At 45.1% G+C, this 19426-nt stretch overlaps 1 protein-coding gene across 2 annotated transcripts in view; it reads left to right on the top strand.

Annotated features, from left to right (window-relative positions):
• CTNNA2 (catenin alpha 2) overlaps positions 1 to 19426 on the top strand; it is a 1094935-nt gene that overhangs the window by 750428 nt on the left and 325081 nt on the right. For both annotated transcript variants that reach the window (XM_086964426.1, XM_086964427.1), the window contains exon 7: positions 4830 to 4943. In XM_086964426.1, the coding sequence (XP_086820552.1) occupies positions 4830 to 4943 (114 nt within the window). The remainder of the gene's footprint in view (positions 1 to 4829; positions 4944 to 19426) is intronic.

Raw genomic sequence — 19426 nt, 5'->3', positions numbered from 1 at the left:
AATATGGAAGACTGGAAATAATATATTTGTAGTTACAAATAGTGATACTATCGCCCTGCCTGAGTAAGGGGTCTGCTTCTTAGTGCGATGTGCTATCTCCTCAGGCTAGACACTATACATTTTCTGCCGGGCAGTGCTCACCAGTAAGATTATTGATTCACAATCCGATCTGATGTTCTTGTGCTACTGATGGATGAGCCCTACTGTGTGCCTCTTCTGCGCATAATGGAAAGATGTACTAGTGAATAGTGAAAAAAACATTGTGCTGATTAAAATTACGCATCTTACTCTCTCGCTGACCTGAATCCTGCGGCTCAATGTGTAGCTCAGGCTGAGAAGCGCCCTGCTGATTTTATTAGGTCTCGCCTGTTCTAATTAAATTACTGTTTTCTAACCTCCACTCCCCTGTTACACATGTCCCGCTCCCCATAGCAAAAAAATATAATACAAACAAGCATGAGAACAGGCAGGAAGAAGTTGCCAGCAGTGCAAGTACAAAACAAGTAGAAGACAGTTTTTATGTTAAAATATTTTTTTATCAGGTTTTTCAGTTGTATATAATGTTGTGTTCGTTTGTAAAAGGTAACAAAAATGCTTAACACTTTTTATTATAACTTTTCAACATAATACACAGCAGCCACAATGCTCTACAACATAGCCAAAAGTTCTGGCCAAACACAAAAGGCCCCAAAGGCGATACCTATTGGCTGTGCCAATGCTTGTTTAATAAGAGATTTCATCATATTTTAAATGTTCAAGGCTCAGCTTGCACAAGAGCTAAAATTTGTGATTCAGTCGGAACTGTACATTCACACCAGAAGAAGTCAGCTACCTGATTGATCTTTAGTTTTTTCATTATCACCCCCAAGAGTGGATTCGGTGGGCCAAGAACAGCAGAAGCCGCCCTTGCAGCATCAACTGTCTGCTTGCTTGTAAACTTCAAAAATATCAAGAGCACAGACTACTAAGCAAATAAAACTGTTGCCCCCCCATCTCCAAAAATAATGTAGCAACTTGTGGCTGTGGAAGAGGAATGCTAAACTGCTGCTGTCCTCTTCCACTGTTCTCTGCTCCACCACACTAATTTGCCGTCGCTATTCCCTTGGCGTTCATAATACATATGACAGTTTTTTCTCTCTGCTCATATTTCAAAAGCAGCAACTGCCAACAGTCTCTTGCTTAATGAGTGAAGTCTATGCGCTTCTCAATCAAGGTTGCGCTTGGGGAAGTCATGCACACGCCTAACAGGGAACAATGCCCCCTGCTGAGAACGCCTATTCCCGTGGAGATTTGGGTCTTTCCCTTACATTCTGAACTGCTGCTCTGTGTGGAGTAGGCATGCTTCCTGGCCGGGGACAGCATTTTTGCCCACACCTGGGATCCACACAGCGATGAATACTCTGTGGGGAAGCTATTGAGATCAGGTGCCCTCTGGACACTCTGTCATCGGCATGCGGGTACGGGCTGCGGGATGACCAACGGTGGTCCTAGCCATGGGTGAGGCTGTGAACTCTCTAGCCCTACTTGCCCCTCTCAGGGGGCTCTGTAACACAGGGAGACCGTGCATGGGACCCCAACACTGCTGTGTTTCGGTATTCATGCCCAGTCCTAGCATCTTGGGGCCATCCCCATGCTGCTTGGGCCCCCCTTTGTTAATTGCTGCCCCATTCACACGCCCTACTCTGCAGCCGACTTTCCGAACAACAGGATTGCGACTGGAGTATCCAACAGTCTTTGTCTAACACAGGTATCTGCTCCATCTATGATGGTTCCAGGGAGGATTACACAGCAACTACTTTTCACTGAGGTGGTCTCTCAGACTAAATTGTTACCCCCACCCCCATAGGTACCCCGGAGGACAGAGAGATAACCGCAGTGGGACACAGGTTGGAGGCCGTGGACGTGAAGATGACTGATCTCAAGGCAGAGACGAAATCGATCTGTGTGCAGGTTTCCAGGTTCCACAAAAAGGTGGAGGTTAGGCTTCTGCCTAACCTCCCTGGAATCCTAATTTGAGCTACTTCCAGACAGAAAGCAGAAACTTTGAGCCCTGCATGATAAGATCATTGACTTTGAGGACCAAAGCCACAGAGAGAATGTCCACTTCTTCGGGCATTCCAGAGAAGATGGAGGGCACAGGTGTCAGGGGCTTTTTCTGTGATTTCCTGTCCACCCTCCTGAGCAACACCTTCTCACCTCCACTGGAAATGCAGAGCACTAAAAGGATTTGGCCTCGTAGGCTCTTGGTCCCAGGGGGTGTGAGGCTCATAATAGCCTGCTTCCTCTGAACAGAGCATGCACGACTGACCCTGACAGCAGCAAAGGTACATGGGCCTTTTGATTTTGAAGGCCACCTGATCCAAATTGCGGCTAATTTCTCCAGGGAGATAAACAAGAGGTGAACAGCTTTCCTCTCCCTCCGGCTTCAGCTTCCCAAATGGGACATCAAGTTGGGCTTCTTTGAACTGGCATACATGTGGATTACAATGGACGTCAAATCCAAAGACTTCTATGACCCGGAGGAGCTTCAGGCCTTTCTGGATGGACTTCCGTATGGGGCCATGGACACGTCCCCATATCTTCCAGACCTCCCAGCCACTACTGTGGACCTTTTACCTCCAGGGTACCATGATGTTCAGCTCCAAGAGACCAGGTTCTAGGACAAAGTCCACCGTATGCAGAGTGGCAAAGAGAAGGTACTCAAAGCAGTGGCAGAGCACATGCAGGACAGGAGGCAAGATAAATTCCACTTGCCATGAAACCGGGGCCACCTGTTTACTGATGACCAGCCACTACATGTCAGACACTTGGTTGCCCCAGCCTGAAGGCTGGGTATGGCATCCCTGTCCATTATTATTGTTGATCTACTGTTTGATGCTGAGGATGATGGGGCCTACCCATTTATAGAGGGGTCTCTCCTCACACTCTGTGCCCCCTTGCTCCACTGGTATGCATTCCTCCACAGTCCCTTCCTCCACCCGGCCATTTGTACCCTCTGATGCTGTGATGTACCCTTCACCCGCCACCTTTCTCAACCATTCAGTTGGCACCAGGGGGTTCAGGGTCACTCGTGGCTCCCCAAATTCACAGCCTCACCCCCTCCCGATCAACTCTGCAACTCCCCAAGGCTATGTTCTTGCCCTTCCGGGACCTTGGTGCTGACTAGTGGCCAGCCCTCAGATTCCCTATCACCTGGCTCTGCTCTGGGCTTGTCATGTGGGAAGTGTGCGACCCTCAGTCTCCCTTTCCCCCTCCTGGCCTAGCTTCCATCCCCCTTCATTTGCTCAGCTTCTCTCTCTTTCATGACCACCAGCTGTCCCCCTGCCCCCTCTCCAGCCTCCCTCCTGGTACCTGTTCCTGGTACCTGTAGGAGAGTAGGATCTGCTTCTTATAGTTACCAACACTTTTTGCTGATATTTCACTGTTTTTGACTTAGTCTGACTGGGATCCTGATATACCGGACTCCAGCCTAGCTGCGTTCCCTTCTAAATTGATTGCATGTACTTTATGTACTTTATTTACACAGTGGTGGCTGTAAATATTAATAATATATAAGGGTTATAGTACCCCTTGCCAAAAATTACAAGGATATTGCAAGTCACCTTGGAGTTTCATAACATTATAAAATATCCAGGCCTTCTGCCTCGTATCTTTGCAAAGTTATGAAACTCCGAGGTGACTATCTTTATCCTGTACAGCAGGGGGCACTTTAACCCTTATAAAATAAGGTCACGCCATCAGTATTCCCACAAACAACTTAAAACCTTGGTGCTTAGCTATTTCACAGGAGTATGTTTATAAACATGCAGAATAACAATAAGACCTCAAGTGCAAAATTAAACTCATCAAAAACCTGTTAGATATTTGTGGCAAACTGATAGTAGAAACAGATCAAAACAAGTAAGTTTCTTTTTTTTTTTTAAAGAAAAGTTGCAGGTGCTCTTAATATGTGGAAACATGCAGAAAGAGTCTAGCTTTTCTCTATCGAAGGAGTGCAAAAAATTTACATTCTTTTTGCTTGTCATATTAAGCTGTTAAAGCAGAGCAGAAGAAAGAAACACATCACTCTGTTATTGTTGCTTTAAACAGCTGCCACAATTATGCTCCATGACCTGAATTACCTTTCACCTTGGCCGGCATTGTGATGTCAGAACTTGACTGTAATAACTTATAATAGTCTAGATCAGCAATTAGAGACTGCCTTTCATACAGTGATTACAGAATCACCTGTATTATAAATCTACATATGTATATGGAGTTTAAGGCAGCAGAAACATGCTACATTGTGGTCACTTCATACCTACTTTGCAGCTGTTTTTGCACGTATGCAAGGTTCTTTAATCCTCAAAAAAAAACATGTGCGGAAACAAATTAAGACCAACGACCCTCTTCTTTGTAAAGTTATAAAACAAAGACACTATGGACGTTCAATCTATACCAAGAATCATGTCATTCATAAACCATATGTTATAGTCCAAAATCAATGGATACCAATATTTCAAAAGTATAGAAATTATTTGACTGTTTATTGTATATGGTTCAACAATATTTTCCAGCCACGGCCTGTGCAGGTAAGAGCTGTAGAGTGGTGGGTCCGGGGAAGGGGGGGGGGGTGGGGGGGGGGACGGGGGGGGGGATTTTGAAACATGATGACGAGGGAAAATTAATTATGTATTTCATGTATGATGTTTTCATGCTCGCTTCTGACCAAATTGATTTATAAAGGGGATAAAACAAAATGGCGTACCTTGTACAGAGGGCATTCATTTGAATGCAGTATTTGCATTTCTTTTAGATAATTATTGCTTCCTTTTGTGTCTTCTCTTTAGACCCCAGAGGAACTGGAAGATGATTCTGACTTTGAACAGGAAGATTACGATGTGCGCAGCAGAACAAGTGTGCAAACCGAGGACGACCAGCTCATCGCGGGACAAAGTGCGCGAGTGAGTATTAAGCCTAAGGACTGAGTGAGCACCCATGCCTGGTATATTGTGTCATTTGAGGAGAGGCAGGGCTAGAGAGTTTGAGAAATAAATGTAAAACTAAATATAAATGATAAATAGTTCAACTATTAATGGGCAGGATAATGCAGCTCTGTTTTATCTTCACTATATCAAAGGCCATATTTCTAAGACTTGCAAATGTTAAGTTTATACTCTTTACAGAAATGTGTTGCAGAGAAGTAACTGAAGTTACGTTTTTTATTTGATTACTTTATTCCTGTGCAGTAGATATTGCTGACAAAAGTGTGGCATCTCCTACTGGATTCATTTTGAAAATGCATATATTTTCTGGAGTGAAGAGGGATGAAAGCTTTGCCTTCATTGGGGCAAAGTCAGATATATTCAACTTTTAAGTTGGCAACAAATGTTGCCTGACTTTTTCAGCTTTCCAAGATGCAACATTTAGTGTAATTTAGGGGCATATTAGCAAGGGGAAGTATTGCTGCTTTTTCTGCGAATTATGCCGAGAAAGCGGCAATACTTCTAGAGCCCTATCCACAAGGGCATTTTAACGCCTTGCTCAAGCCCACTTTGCATGTCGGAGACAAACATGGCTAATGACATGCAAAGTGGGCGTTCCCACGTCCAACCACATGTAAAATGTGGTTGGAGGTGGGAACACCCTATTACCAAGGCAGGCGTTGGGAGAGGCAGGCCTGCGATAAACTCGTTTATCGCAGGTATCCCAACGCCTGCTCTGACCAGGTGTTAGGGCATTGATATCATGGAGGTGTGGATCATAAAGCTGAATCCACCCCCCCCCCCCCCCATATTATCAAGGCACACATTAGCGCATTAAAACAACGTTTGTTTTCATGCTCTAATGTGCCATATCGCCGACTATCGCCGGATTTCATTTCGCCTACGTGATGCACATGGATAATTGCACGCTATCAATGCGAAAAAATCCAGCAATAGCCGGCGATATGGGAATGTACGTAGTGCGTTTTCTAACGCACTTCCAGTTAATATGCCCCCTAGTCCTTATTCTTCCTTGCATTTGAGGTTTCCACCAACCATGGTCAGTGTATCAACCTGCAGGGAAATAGTCATTGAGAGAGGGTTTTCGCGGTGCCGCTCAAGGATGCTCTAAGGGGAAATGGTTGCCACCAACACCTCATTCGTCAACACTAGAAGACTTCTCGTTCAAGGCAGAAGGGAATGCAAGATAAGCCTCTCATGAGATCAGACAGTGAGTGGCTGCCGAGCATCAATGATGAGGTCACGGCCCTGAACGGCATGTTGCGAAAGGCCACTTTTACACTCCATCGAGCATATTTACAAGCCCCTTTCACCAACAGAAGGTCACCTTTGTGAATGCTTCAGTGGCGTAGCGTCATTTTCAATATTTTCAAGGTGGTCCTCTACTGCAAAGGGTCCTGCGATGGGTGTTGCATTGGGTGATCCAGAAGCAACACCTATTGCTTTTTGATGCAGCCCCATGTTTACAAGGAGGTGTAAATCTGAGGCAGTGGCAAAAACTAACAACATGCAAGAGCAGCAGGTAGAACTGCGCAGAATGAGAAATGCTTTTATTTCTCCTCTTTTTTGCTTTTTCAATGTGTGCTGCAGCTGCATTCTGCAACACACACAGAAAGAGCAGAAAGCCATTAATGATTGATTATGTGCAGGAAGTGACACCTTCCTGCACATAAACAATCATTACATAATGATGATGTGCTACTTCTATGTGTGCTGCAGAATGCAAGACACAGACAAGTAGCAAATAGACATTATAGATTGTTTATGTGTAGGAAAGGACACCTACCTGCACATAAACAATCATTCCCTGCAACACAAGCACACTTGCACTATGGTGCAAGGGTTGCTGCGTCGGTGCTAGGCATCTTATTTTAGAACCAGCGCTAAGGAAAACACAGGATTGTGCCGTGTTGTAGTAAATATGGCACACTCCTGCATTAAATGTCAGAGGGTGACAATGCCAAATTTGGCACTGCTCTGCGCTCTGATATTTTCTGGCAAATATGCCCCCATGTTTGTAAACCTTCAGCCTCTTCACAGTTCAGAGAGTTCACACAATTTGAAAGAAATTGTGCAGAGTTCGAAACCTTTTCATTCTGCATCTACAGCCACCACCAACAATTGCCTACACAAGATATGAAGGAGGACCTTTGGATCAGAAGTCATTTACCATTCTATCCAATATTTCCTAATGTGTATCTCTAAAAGAAGGACCATTTGGTTAAAATATTTTTTTAAGGGCCAAACGTGTAGCAATTGCGTTAAATCACAGACACTCTGCCGAGTTACTGAGATACAGGATCGGACTACGATAGAAAATAGGCCGGGGCTCCTGAACAAAAGTGCCCCCCCTTAGTGAATTTAATACCTAAACATGTGACTCATGTTTGCAATTGGGGCACTTTTCAAATTGTAAAGACAAGCTGTATAAGTGTTTTTCAAGATGGAAGACTGAATGGATGTTGAGCTTACTGCAGGCATTGTTTGCTTTAATATTAGGAAAACTAACAGTAAAACACAGCCAAGACGACCAAAACACTGGCACCTGCCTGTCCAGCCCTTCAGGCACTACCTGATTGGCCAATGGGCCCGCCCGACACTGCTGAGATGGGACATACTCATGTGTTGAGTAGTGCCAGAGGTTCTAATCCGTGAAGAACAACACTGGGTGTGGGCTTCCCACGGTAAGGCCAAGCCTCTCAATACAAAAACAACTAAACAAGTGCCAATACTGTTGCTTCTAATTAACAGACATTGGGTTTCTGCACAAAAAGAATTAAACTTAGTGTGAGTTATAGACTATCAGATCAGTCAGCATGAATCACTTTTATTTTTCAAATGTTTTTTCGCAATTTTTGTGTTGGTTATATATCACCAAATTACACAAATAATAAAGAGCAAACAATACAAAAATAAAATTTTATAAAAATGACAGTTTCCTAAAATATACACAATCTCATTAATTCTCATACATCGTTGATCAACATTAACATTCCAATCTCACATTCTGACACATGCCACACATACACATGTGTGGATAGGTGTCAGTTTCCTTTATGTGTGCTGGAGGCGATCCCTTTGATGTGTAAGTGGGGCAGTGAACAGCCCCACCCCAGCTGGATGGCGCCACCTGACTCCACCTAGTCCCCTTTGCGTCATTGTCTGGAACTAATGCACAAACCCCAAGATCAGATCCATTCAAAGTCATTTTACCCAGGACAGAAATGGTTAGGACAAAAAAATCCCAAATTCTAACTGTGACATTTTCTGAATTGTGATTTAAAATATAACTTTACCATTCAATCAATCAATCGAAACTCCTCTATTTTGGCCACTGGCGTGGCCATAAAAGTACACTGAATAAAGCACAGCAAAACAGATCAGGTAAAAAAGTACATCATAGATAAAAACATGCAAATACATTGACAAAGCCAAAGTTACAGCAATTAATGTTAAAAGTTAAACAGCAAACCTGCTAAAACAACATAGAATTTCTCCTCTTAATGGCACATTTTAGAAGGAGCAAATGTCGACACAGTTAGAGGTGAAATTCAATATCTGTAGGTATTCATATGCAGCCATAGAAATCCGATTTCTGACAATTTGGAAAAAAAGACTAAGTGTAACAGGTTTTGAGTTGACACTTCGTCACAGGGGCAAGTTGTAACACTGGCTGTCTCGTTATTAGCCCAAGGGAGAGCTCAAAAGCCATCTCACAAAACTTATACAGAAACCATGAGAAGTATTCTTTCTTAAGGAGACTCAATCCAACTCAGGGAAGGAGCCATTCCCAGGGACACATGAAGGGTGGCATGCTCTATAACTGTAATTTTAAAGAGTGTGTTCATCTCTCTGGTGATTTGCCATTTTTGTTTAAATAATGACTTGACTCTGGCCAGATCTTGCTCTATTATAGTCTCAGGCTGGTGGAAAAGATGTAACTCTCCCAGATTGATCACGCAGCCCAGCCTTCACATAATGCAGCCAGTGACTAGATAACTTCCTATCAAACTTCAAGCAGTCTTGCACTATTTCCCCGCTAAAGGTGGCGTGCGGATTTGTCCATATGGAACACCATAAAATCTAGGGAGCTAGCTTTATGGTGTCCTCTATGTATTCCATCCCAAGTTCACCATCAGATATATGGGTGACGCAAGTTGGTGGAACCAACAGGAGTCTTCTTGTCACTCTGTTCTTCACACCCTGAAGGGGCTTAGAATTGTATAGACCCACAGCCCAGTGCCATGCATTAAAAAGAGAGGCACTTTCACATGTAGAACCCCAGAAGAGGTATCATTGGTTTATTGCCCATAACCTGGGCCAAGTAAAAAATGTACTCATTAGAACTGGAGAACTTTAGTCAAACAGCAGAAATACAGTGTCCCCAATTCCCCTTTGAATCAAAGAGACTGCTCCTCATTTTTGTTTACCATAGACTACAAGTCATCAAGAATATTTTATAGCAGTTAGTTTCCAGACCCAAAGATCCCATGAATCGGACCAAATCATCAATTAGTGTTTAAAGACCCTGGGGGGATCCAGACAGCCAAACCGCGTCATGAATGAATGAATGAATTAATGAATGAATGAATGAATGAAGTGTGATTTGTAACCGCGCAACTTAGCCCAGTGGGCGTCAAGGCGCCTAACTCAATATCTAGCTGAATACACCAGGTGACAGGAGCTTACTGGTAGGCCTTAATGAAACACCAGGTTTTGAGGGCTCTCCTAAAGAGATCCAGTGAGGGCTGCGATTTGATTTCCAGAGGAAGTGCGCTCCATAATTGGGGTGCCATGATGGAAAAAGCCCTACTCCCTCATCTAACCTTCCTAGAGCGAGGGACTACCAGTTGGTTCAGCTCTAGAGAACGTAGACATCTGCTCGGAACATACTGGGTGAGCAAGGACCCAAGAGCATCGGCAGGACCAGCCATAAGGGCATTGTAAGTAAGGCAGAGGAGTTTAAAAGACACTCTGGAGGCAATAGGGAGCCAGTGGAGGCTCTTCCTTGCCATGGTAGCGGATGACAGCCATGGCAGGGCCAACACAAATCGCGCCGCGGCATTCTGCACAACCTGTAGACGCTGCAGAAGCCCCTTGTTGGCTCCGGCATAAAGTGAGTTGCAATAATCAAGCCTTGAGCCAACAAGAGCAATCACGATCTGCTTGCGTGCCTGGGGGGAAAGGTAGTGGAGGATTCTTTTATGGGTCCTAATGACACCCCAACAGGTGGCCACAGTCCTATTGACCTGAAGCTCCATAGAGAGGGAGGTGTCGAAGATGACGCCGAGATTCCTAGCAGATTGAGTGGGAGTGGGGCAGGTGCCTAAAGATGAGGGCCACCACTCACCCGACCACATGTCCTGGTCCTTACCAAAGACCAGGACCTCTGTTTTCTCGCCGTTCAACTTTAGGGAGTTGAGAATCATCCACTCTGCAACGAGTTGCATGCAGGACCTAAAGTTGGACGCGGAAATACTCACAGAGTGGGTCAGGGACACCATAATCTGCGTGTTGTCGGCGTACGACACCACCTCCATCCCCTGAGATCTTACTAGTCTTGCAAGGGGGGCCACGTAGATGTTGAACAGGGTCGGACTCAATGCCGACCCCTGTGGCACCCCACATTGCAAAGATTTAGCAGGGGAGAGGAAATCTCCAAGCATCACACGCTGTTCTCTCTGCTGTAAGAAAGAGTTCAGAAGACTCAAGGCCGGCCCCGTTACCCCTGCCTCCCTTAACCGAGATGTTAAAGTAGAGGGAGACGGGGTATCAAAAGCGGCTGTGAGGTCCAACAGTACTAGCACGGTGGTTTGGCCCAGATCTACTTTTCGGCGAATGTTGTCTACAACCTTAGTCAAAGCAGACTCCGTGCTGTGGAGATATTGGTCTGAAGTTCTTCAGGAGACCGGGATCCAAGGTGGGCTTTTTAAGAAGAGGTTTCACTATGGCCTTCTTCCATCCCATAGGAAAGGTGCCCTGTTCCATAGCTCCATTCATTATCTCCAACAAGGGAGGAAGAATGATGTCCCTACATTCCTTTAGTACTTTCAAAGGAACGGGGTCCAGAGGAGAGGCTGACTTTGTTCTATCTAGAAGTAAATTAAGACCATCCAAGGAAAGTGCTGGGAAGTGAGTAAGGACTAGGGTAGGATCACTAGTCCAAGATTCAAGATGTTTAATTCGGGAGGAATCATTGTCATTCAGGATATTCCTCTGGGATTGTAGAGCAAGCTAGATATCATCTATTTTTTTATAGAAGAAGTCCGAGATGTTATTGCATAGCTCCTGTGAGCCCACCACAGGGTCGGGTGCCTGAAGAGAGCAGAGGGAGTCCACGATCTTAAAAAGCTCTTTGGATGAAGTAAGAGAACTGGTCAGGTTGGTGAAATATTCCTGTTTCTGTATTCCTGCGTCATCCGCGTAAAGCAATGCAGGCATCTTTTTAGCAGCTATGGTTGGGACATCCACAGATCTAGCAGACAAAGCAGGACAAATACTGTTAATGTATAGTAGAAATAGCAAGGGGGCTAAGACGCATTCCTGTCAAACCCCAGGTCCTAAATTAGATACCTTGTCCTTGACCTTGGCCATACCTAAATGAAGCAAAGAGGTCATAGTGAAGAGCTCTCAGGAAGAGGACCTAGTCACCATCCACCCACACGGTGATCAGTAGCTCCCAGAGCTTGTACCTCACAATGTTGTCAAAGGCAGATGACAGGTTCATAAAGGCTAGCATGTGGAGGCCCGCTTAGTGATCTTATACTTGCTTATCGGAAAGTGCATGTTTAAACATTGCTCCAACGTGCCTAGACCCTCCGGAAACCGTACTGCCCCTTCGGCAGCATGGCAGTGGTCCACACCCAATCAAAGAGGTGGCCCAAACCCGCTCTGCCCACTATTATGGAAGATGAGTCCAGCGAATAAATTGGGCAGAATATTCGGATGATTGAGGGTCACCTTTCTTAAAAACGGGGACAATGATGGTGGAGCGGCAAGACTGCGGTAGGCCAGACTTAGATACAGAGTTGAAACAATCGCAAAGTAGGGGAGCCCAAAGATCCTCAAAGGGATTCTGTTGATGGCCTCCCTGACCTCTTTAACCACCAATTCCAGGACCAAGGGAATATCTACCTCTTCATCCACTACCCTGAGTCACTTAAAGAGATATATACTGTTTTAAAATGGTTGACCAAGGCATCCTGGATGATAATGTTAACCATGGTGTTCAATTGTACCCCTGTAGACTTAGTATTCCTAACTACAGTGTGGAAAGCTCTGGGATCCTACAGCCTGCAAGCCTGCTCAAACTTCCCCCAAGACTCTTCTATAGTTGCTTCTGACTTGTCCTATATACATCCTTTTATACCAGTCTACCCTGACGCACCCTCAGCACATCCCTTGGGATGGTCTTCAGGGCCTCATGCAGAGCCTCAGAGGTTTTTCTACATGAATGATCAAACCACAAGGGACCATCTGGCCTGCATTTGACAGATTTCATTAACATGCCCCTTATCACCCAGCTCAGAACAACAAAATGGGAAGCAACATTGTAAGAGCAGTTTAATGGCTCAGGGCAACCAGGAACCAAGTGGAGGGAGTTTGTGCTTAAATGCTCTAAAAGGGCTGCTATGTTCACATTTCTCCAGACCAGGCACTACCACTTTGTTTTTGTGTCTAGCGATTGTGAAGGCAAAATTGTTGATCCACCCCCCTCATCAAAATGCCTAGTTCTAAACACAGGGGTTATGGTGGCTAAATGGGCTTGGTTCAATGTTAGCCCCCAAGATACAAGTACAAAGGTCCTTCTCAACAAAAGTTAATTACAGAAGAACTTCCCACCCTCTCAAAAGTAACGTTGGAAGTATACAGAGGGTAAAATCCCTCAGCTGCGTTGAACAGATCAATTTGGAGCAAGGCATGGCCCCCTTATCTCTGGGATGGTTGGCACAAGCAGTAGGGGAATTTTCAACGATATGTTGGACATTCTCCATGTGGGTATGCCCCAGTTTAACGATAAAATCCCCCCCTAGGATAATGTTAAAGCCATTGCATAAGCAGGCCAAGGGTTCCTCTAAACCTAATATGAAATCTAGCAGCTCTTTAAGATTAGTAGTTTGATCTCTCCCAAAACACCTGTTATAAAAATTGATTAACCAATAAACATACCATTTGGCCAGTTGGTTAAAAAGGCTATTACAAATTTCTGGCAATCACCAACCTCGAAGTATGTTGATCCAGTTAAGCCAGTGGTCCACCTTGTTAATCAATTCCAGGGGGGACTCTCTTGGATTTTGCGGCAATATGGGGACATCAGCTAGACTGGCCAGAAAGGGCTGGGTGTTGGTGAGAGATCACACCTGGAAAGACCTCCCTGAAGTGGCCAAAAGTGCCCCTTGGAGCCAGGGGGGAGGGCGGCGGGGTTATACTGATTAAGGACCATGGTTAGGCAAGACCTGACCTGATCAGATTACAGGGATGACTTTAGTGGGGTCCTGTGAAGAAGGAATGGATGAGCGACTGTACAGGGCATTTTGATCAAAGGGACAACCCTCTCTTCCTAGATGGGGGCAGTTGAGCCTCGGGGCTTGAGCAAATCTAGTAAAGTCAGAGCTGGAGGCTTTCATGGTATCAGAACCAGACTCGGAACTGGCATAGGCACTCTCTCCCCTCCCATTGTCATTAACTCTGCAGCCCACCCTCCCACATTCTGTGGTGGACAGTTTACTTTCAATTTGTCCGAGCCTGTCAAAACAAACCTTCATTTTTGAATCAATGGCTTCCACATGTTCTTTGCCCAACTGCATGAGGAGGGCTTCCAAGACTTATTTACAGGAATGAGGAGTGTGTTGTGGATTGTCTGGAGAGTTTAATGTTTTTCTTTGGGGCCAGATGTTTTTTTAGAATGTTTTGCCTCGCAGTACCACAAGTCCCATCAGCCAGAGGACTTTTGAGGTGTGTTCTGTTCTGCCTGCACCTGCCACCACTTCAGCAGCACTAGAAACTGTATTTGGCCATCGTGCAGTGCGGCGAGGGTTTTGCAATGGGAACCACGAGTCTCAGCAGCCGATGGACTTTGGAGGAGAAGTCTGTTCTGTCCCCACTTACCACCACAGCAGCGCTTTAAAGTCCATTTGGCTGACCTGCAGTACAGGGAGTATTTAGCATCAATGACCACCAGTCCGATCAGCCTAAGGACTTTGGAGGTGGGGTGTGTCCTGCCCACATCTGCCACCACTTCAGCAGCACTACAAAGTGCATTTGGTCATCCTGCAGCACAAGTAGTATGGGGACCAGGAGTCTGATCAGCCTAAGGACTTAAGAAGTGGTTCTGTCTTGCCCTCACCTGCCACCATTTCAGCAGCGCTATAAAGCGCATTTAGGTGTCCTGCAGCACAGGACATGTGCTGTGCCTAGGCATGTCCTGTGCCCGCCAGCACCAGCAGGAGCCGATGCGGGGCCACCCCCCTTGACTTTGAGGTTCCTGAAATGAGACACTTGCTGAAGGTCCTCCGGTAGCCACCCCTCCTTTATACATCTTTTTGCTTTGATAGTTCCTCTCCTATCATCTGGTTTGGATCTGGGAATCATCCTATATATCACTTGGTGGAACTTGATCACCTGTGTCTACCTAGCCCGGGTTGCAGAGGAGTGGTGCGTCCAGGGTGCTACCTGAGTGTGGTACTGAGGACCCTTTTCTTATGATGATTAAGAATAAGCTAGGCCTGAGTATGGAGGGGGCAACAGCAGCAAAGAGAGCGGGTCTATTGGATGGTTACATATAAAATGCGGTGCACACATTGAACAAGGAGATGTGCTGTGTAGAGAAGTGCTTATCATCTGTCTTGACAGCCGTAACAGGGTGGCACAGGAAAACAGTGCTTCTTGCAGTAATTCTGCAGGCCCACCTACTGTACTGCCCAATCGCTGTCACTCCCGGAGACTAAGAACTTTACCATTAAAGATGTTTTTCAATCACAACTTATTTGAATGTAAATACCATATGGTTGGTTACCCTAAATCAAAAAAGATCACTAATTAAATGTAATAAGGTAGCTCATTGTTAGTCAACGGGAGAGTTAGGCTTTATAACAATGAAAAAAGACTTCAGTTTTTTTTACTGTCAGGACTTGTAAAATTCAAACCTGCAAGTAAGGTTTAGGACTGGCAAAAGGTTCATTTTCCCAGGTCAAAATGGCTGTTTAAAACATCACTAGGGGCTCCAGAGGGCTCCAGAGGCACGCCTGATGCAAGTTTTAAAGAGCTCATTTAGTGGGTGGTACAATGAGTGTTGTTGACCAACTAGTAGCATTTAATTTACAGTCCCAAAGTACCTTCTAGTACCATTTACTGAGAACTTAAAAGTAAATTAAATTTACCAATCAGGTTGATGTCAAATATACCATGTTTTAGTGGGTGAGCACATGCACTTTATCACAGATTAGCTGCGAAAACGTGCACAGAGCCCTAATGCCAACAAAATGGGCTCAGAAACCGATGGGACAAATCTGGGGGTGACCCCGCAGAAAGGGTCAGGTCCTACAGAGACAATGTGTCAAATACTTATGCAGGACATGAACAGTAATAAAGTGAAAACACACTACAAGAAAAATCCTAAACCAATTTATAAACAGAGACTACATTAGTGTAAAAAAATGATACCGTAATGACAAAAATCCAGTCAGCGGAACCAGAGATATTCATTTTTCAGGTTTCTAGTGAAAATAACACCTAAAACCACAATGCGCCACTCACAATCATTTGGTCGTACTAGATCAGGGAAAGCACAAGTACAGGCTGACCACAAAGGAGCTTGGATTGGATAAAGGGACCACATTATTGCTGCTGAAAATATTACCTTCTCAAAGCAGGCGTGAAGAATTCCGTTTGCGGTTGTGGAGCTACAAGCAGCAGGGAGAGTGACACAGGTGGCCGTCACTGTAGCGCGAAGATCAGGCCAGGTGTTGCGGGCTGTCATCGCTGTAGTGTAGAATGCAGATCTTACATTGCTGGTTGTCACTGGTGGTTGCTTTTCCGCAAAGAGCAGGTATCTCCAGAGCTTTGTGTTGCCATTCATCATGGGCGGCGGAGAATTGCAGCGAATGGGCCTGTTAGTGGTTGCTAACACCCCAAACTTTAGGGTTTCCTCTTTTTGCCTTGGGAGAAGCTCAAACTGATTCCAGCCAAGGGTCCACTACCTGGGGTGGCCTGAAGGGCACCTCTTTGGGACCAGAATCTCACTCCAGCAGAAGCCAGCTGGGCTCAGACGAATACACATCGCAGTGTGCACACCGCAATACCTTTACAACGCAGGCATTACAATGCAAGTCATTACAAAGACTTGATCTGGAGGAGCCTGCACTTAGAAATAGTATGATTTACTATTCCAACTCCAACCTACGTTGCAGTAGCGAAGGTGTTGGAATAGTAAATCATACTATTCCTTAGATTAGAGCACCATCCAGCGCAAGTCATTGTAATGACTTACGTTGTAAAGCCCGCATTGTAAAGGTATTGCGGTATGAACACCGCAATGTAACCGATGTTTCCTGGTTCAGACAGGCCCAGGCAGGTCCAGTGCCGCAGGTCAGCTGGGCAGTTACACGGAGGCCTCTGGAGCTTCTTATGTTACTTTAGCTCACACAGGTCAGCGAGCTGACCCTTGGAGTCACTCAGGATTAGCCTGGGCTGAAGCTAAGCTGGTCCAGACTTGCTTCTCAGATGTCAAGGCAGACCTCAGCATCAGGGAAGGCCTGTGGCAGCAGGGAAGTTCATCTGTAATGTCCCCAGGTCCAGGAGTGTTCTAAAGAGTGGCCCAAGAGGTCCCATATTTATAGCTGGAACCAGCCTTCGTATGAAGGGACTCCCTGTTATACCCCCACATCTGGTACTGGAAAGTTCATCCCCTTCTTCTGCCAATGCTCCAACTGTCTGAGGTGATAAAAGACAGGGCACGGCTTGTGTAATAATGCTTTGTGGGTATAGGAGGCAAAGCCTTTTGAAGTGTAAGAGACGCTGGATACAGCTCCTCATAGTCATCGTGCTATGATGGCCCATCTTTACACATCTAAGCTCCCTTCGCGTTACTGTCTTGAAGCAATACACAAACATCCAACAGCAGAGCCACTCGCAGTCATGTTCCCTAGGATACTGGCAGAAGGCACGTACGGTTAGGACAGGAAAATGCCAGCTTCTAAAAGTGGCATTTTCATAAGTTTGAATCAAAATCTGACTTTTTTCATTAAAGATTATTTAAAATTACAATTCATTTGAGTGTAAATAGCATATCTCTCTCTGCTCCCAATCCAAACTTAATGCTTAATAAATGTAATAAGGCAACCAGTGTTTGTCAATGGGAGAGATATGCCTTACAACAATAGAAAACAACTATAGATGTTTTTCACTTCCAGGCAGTAGCGGCTGCCACAAACCAGGGTTGATGGGGTGGTATTGGGGGGGGGGTGGAAGTGAAAAAAAATCATACCTCCTCGCCGCTCTCCGGCTCTCTCCCACATTGACTCAGGGCCGGAACAGTAAGCAGGCAGGCTACTTCCCCTAAGCCAATCACAACACTGCAATACAGGACTTACAAGTAAATTAAGTATACAAATCGTATGTAGGCCAATGTTACCATGTTTTACGGAGAGAGCGCATGCAGAAAAAACAGGTTCAGCAACTGAAGGCAAAAAGCTAGAGGTGACCCTGCATAAAAAGGCCAGGTCCAACATGTACACTCCTTTTTTCAGAACTTTCACCTCTCCTTATTTTTAGGTCTTGCTTCTCGTGTCTTGTATCTTATTCAGCATATCTTCAAATCAGTTTTGCTGGGTGTAACCTCCTGCCTCCTGCTTTTGACATAATCCAAACATGTTGCAGCTGGTTTTTACCGGCGTGCGATAACTATCACACGAAACAACGCTCCACTCGTAACAACCGCCTATGAGGCAACACCACCAACAAGAGGAGTATTAGAGATCCAAATAATATCCCTGAAATTTGAGTATGAAATGTCAACCGCAGGGGCTCTGAAGTGGCCATGATTGAACATGAGTAGGCACAGTGGCGTAACGAAAGTTGAGGGGGCCCCTCTGCAAGCTACAAAAAGGGGATCCACTCTGGATTTAATTCGGAGCTCTCAAGCCTAAGGTCTGTGCTGAGGGGGCCCCCTGCAGTTCGGCCCCCCCCCCCACACTGAGGTGGCTGGGGGGGCCTGTATTATGCTGGACTGGGAACCCAAGGCAGCCATGACAATTTTAACGGACTAGCGCCCCTGCTGCTTTTGTTACTGAGGGCCAATATGGCGGCACCACTGCAAAACCGGAACCCCATAACAAAGAAAGCCCCCAGAGCTGCAAATTCGGCCTCCGCGCTTGCAGCCTCCTGGGGAAAACACCAGATGCCCGTTACGGCCAGTCCCGCCCTGTGGTAGGGGCTATGCAAACTCAGGTCTCTAAGCACCTAAAGGCAGAGCAGTTGTTGTCTTCATCATTCTCATAACTTTGAAACCTTAGTGCTTTATTCTGTTTTGGCCAAACATTGATTACAACAATTCGTCTAAAGCTGTAAGTGGTGCAGTGAAAAGTATGAACGATTGTCTCTGCCACTAAAGTATTTCCGGACAAAAATAAGCAAGCACATCAGCAAGTCATGTTTTACAATTACCTGACTTACTGTGCTTGCAGTTTGCCGCAGGAAACATCATTTAAAATCTTTAAAAAGCCTGAATATAAGCTGAATAAATTCCTCATTTTTTTAACTCTTTCCTTCCATCAAAATATGCCTTTTATGTGAATCTTCCTTGCATTGAAGTTTCTGAAAATGTCCTAATCCTCTGTAAGCACAACACATTGAAACTCTCTGATTAATTGTTGTGAAATATGCTTCTGTCAGAAGAGATTTTCAAAGGAATTTGAGTTTCTCAGATACATTGTCGTTGATACTAAAGAAGGTGTAACACTTCTGATTACAGTCAATGCCAGCGCTTCCTATTGTCGCACACATGCTTTGAAATGTGATTGAAACTGTTTCATAATTGAACAATCTCCAGACGTCACCTTGATTTTATTGATGTTAATTAATTCGTTGAGTTGAGAGGCAGCGACACAATTGTTTCCCTGTGTGAAGCCTCGAGGTTATTGTTTTAAAGGAGAAACAAAGAAATGCTGCTGTCAGCCAAATAATATATTGTTCTGCTTTTACAAAGTTTTCTGTGAGAATTATTCATCTGACCAGTTCTCTGCCTTAATCTCTGGATTGAGAATTTAATGAGCACGCTGGGTCCACTGACTTCCATCCACATTCATCAAATGCGAGCAGTTTTTGTTTTGATCACGGAAAAACTAATTATATTTTTCTAGAGTCCTGAGACCAGCCAGAGAGGGAATAAGTGCTTGAGTCAACTCGCGTGTTTCGGAAAGTTTTCCACTTGACTCTGCTGTGAT

The sequence above is a fragment of the Lissotriton vulgaris genome, chromosome 3_2, assembly GCF_964263255.1.
Source record: "Lissotriton vulgaris chromosome 3_2, aLisVul1.2, whole genome shotgun sequence".
NCBI lineage: Eukaryota > Metazoa > Chordata > Amphibia > Caudata > Salamandridae > Lissotriton > Lissotriton vulgaris.
Note: the sequence above shows the minus strand (reverse complement) of the source record. Positions and strands in the feature narration are given on the sequence as shown.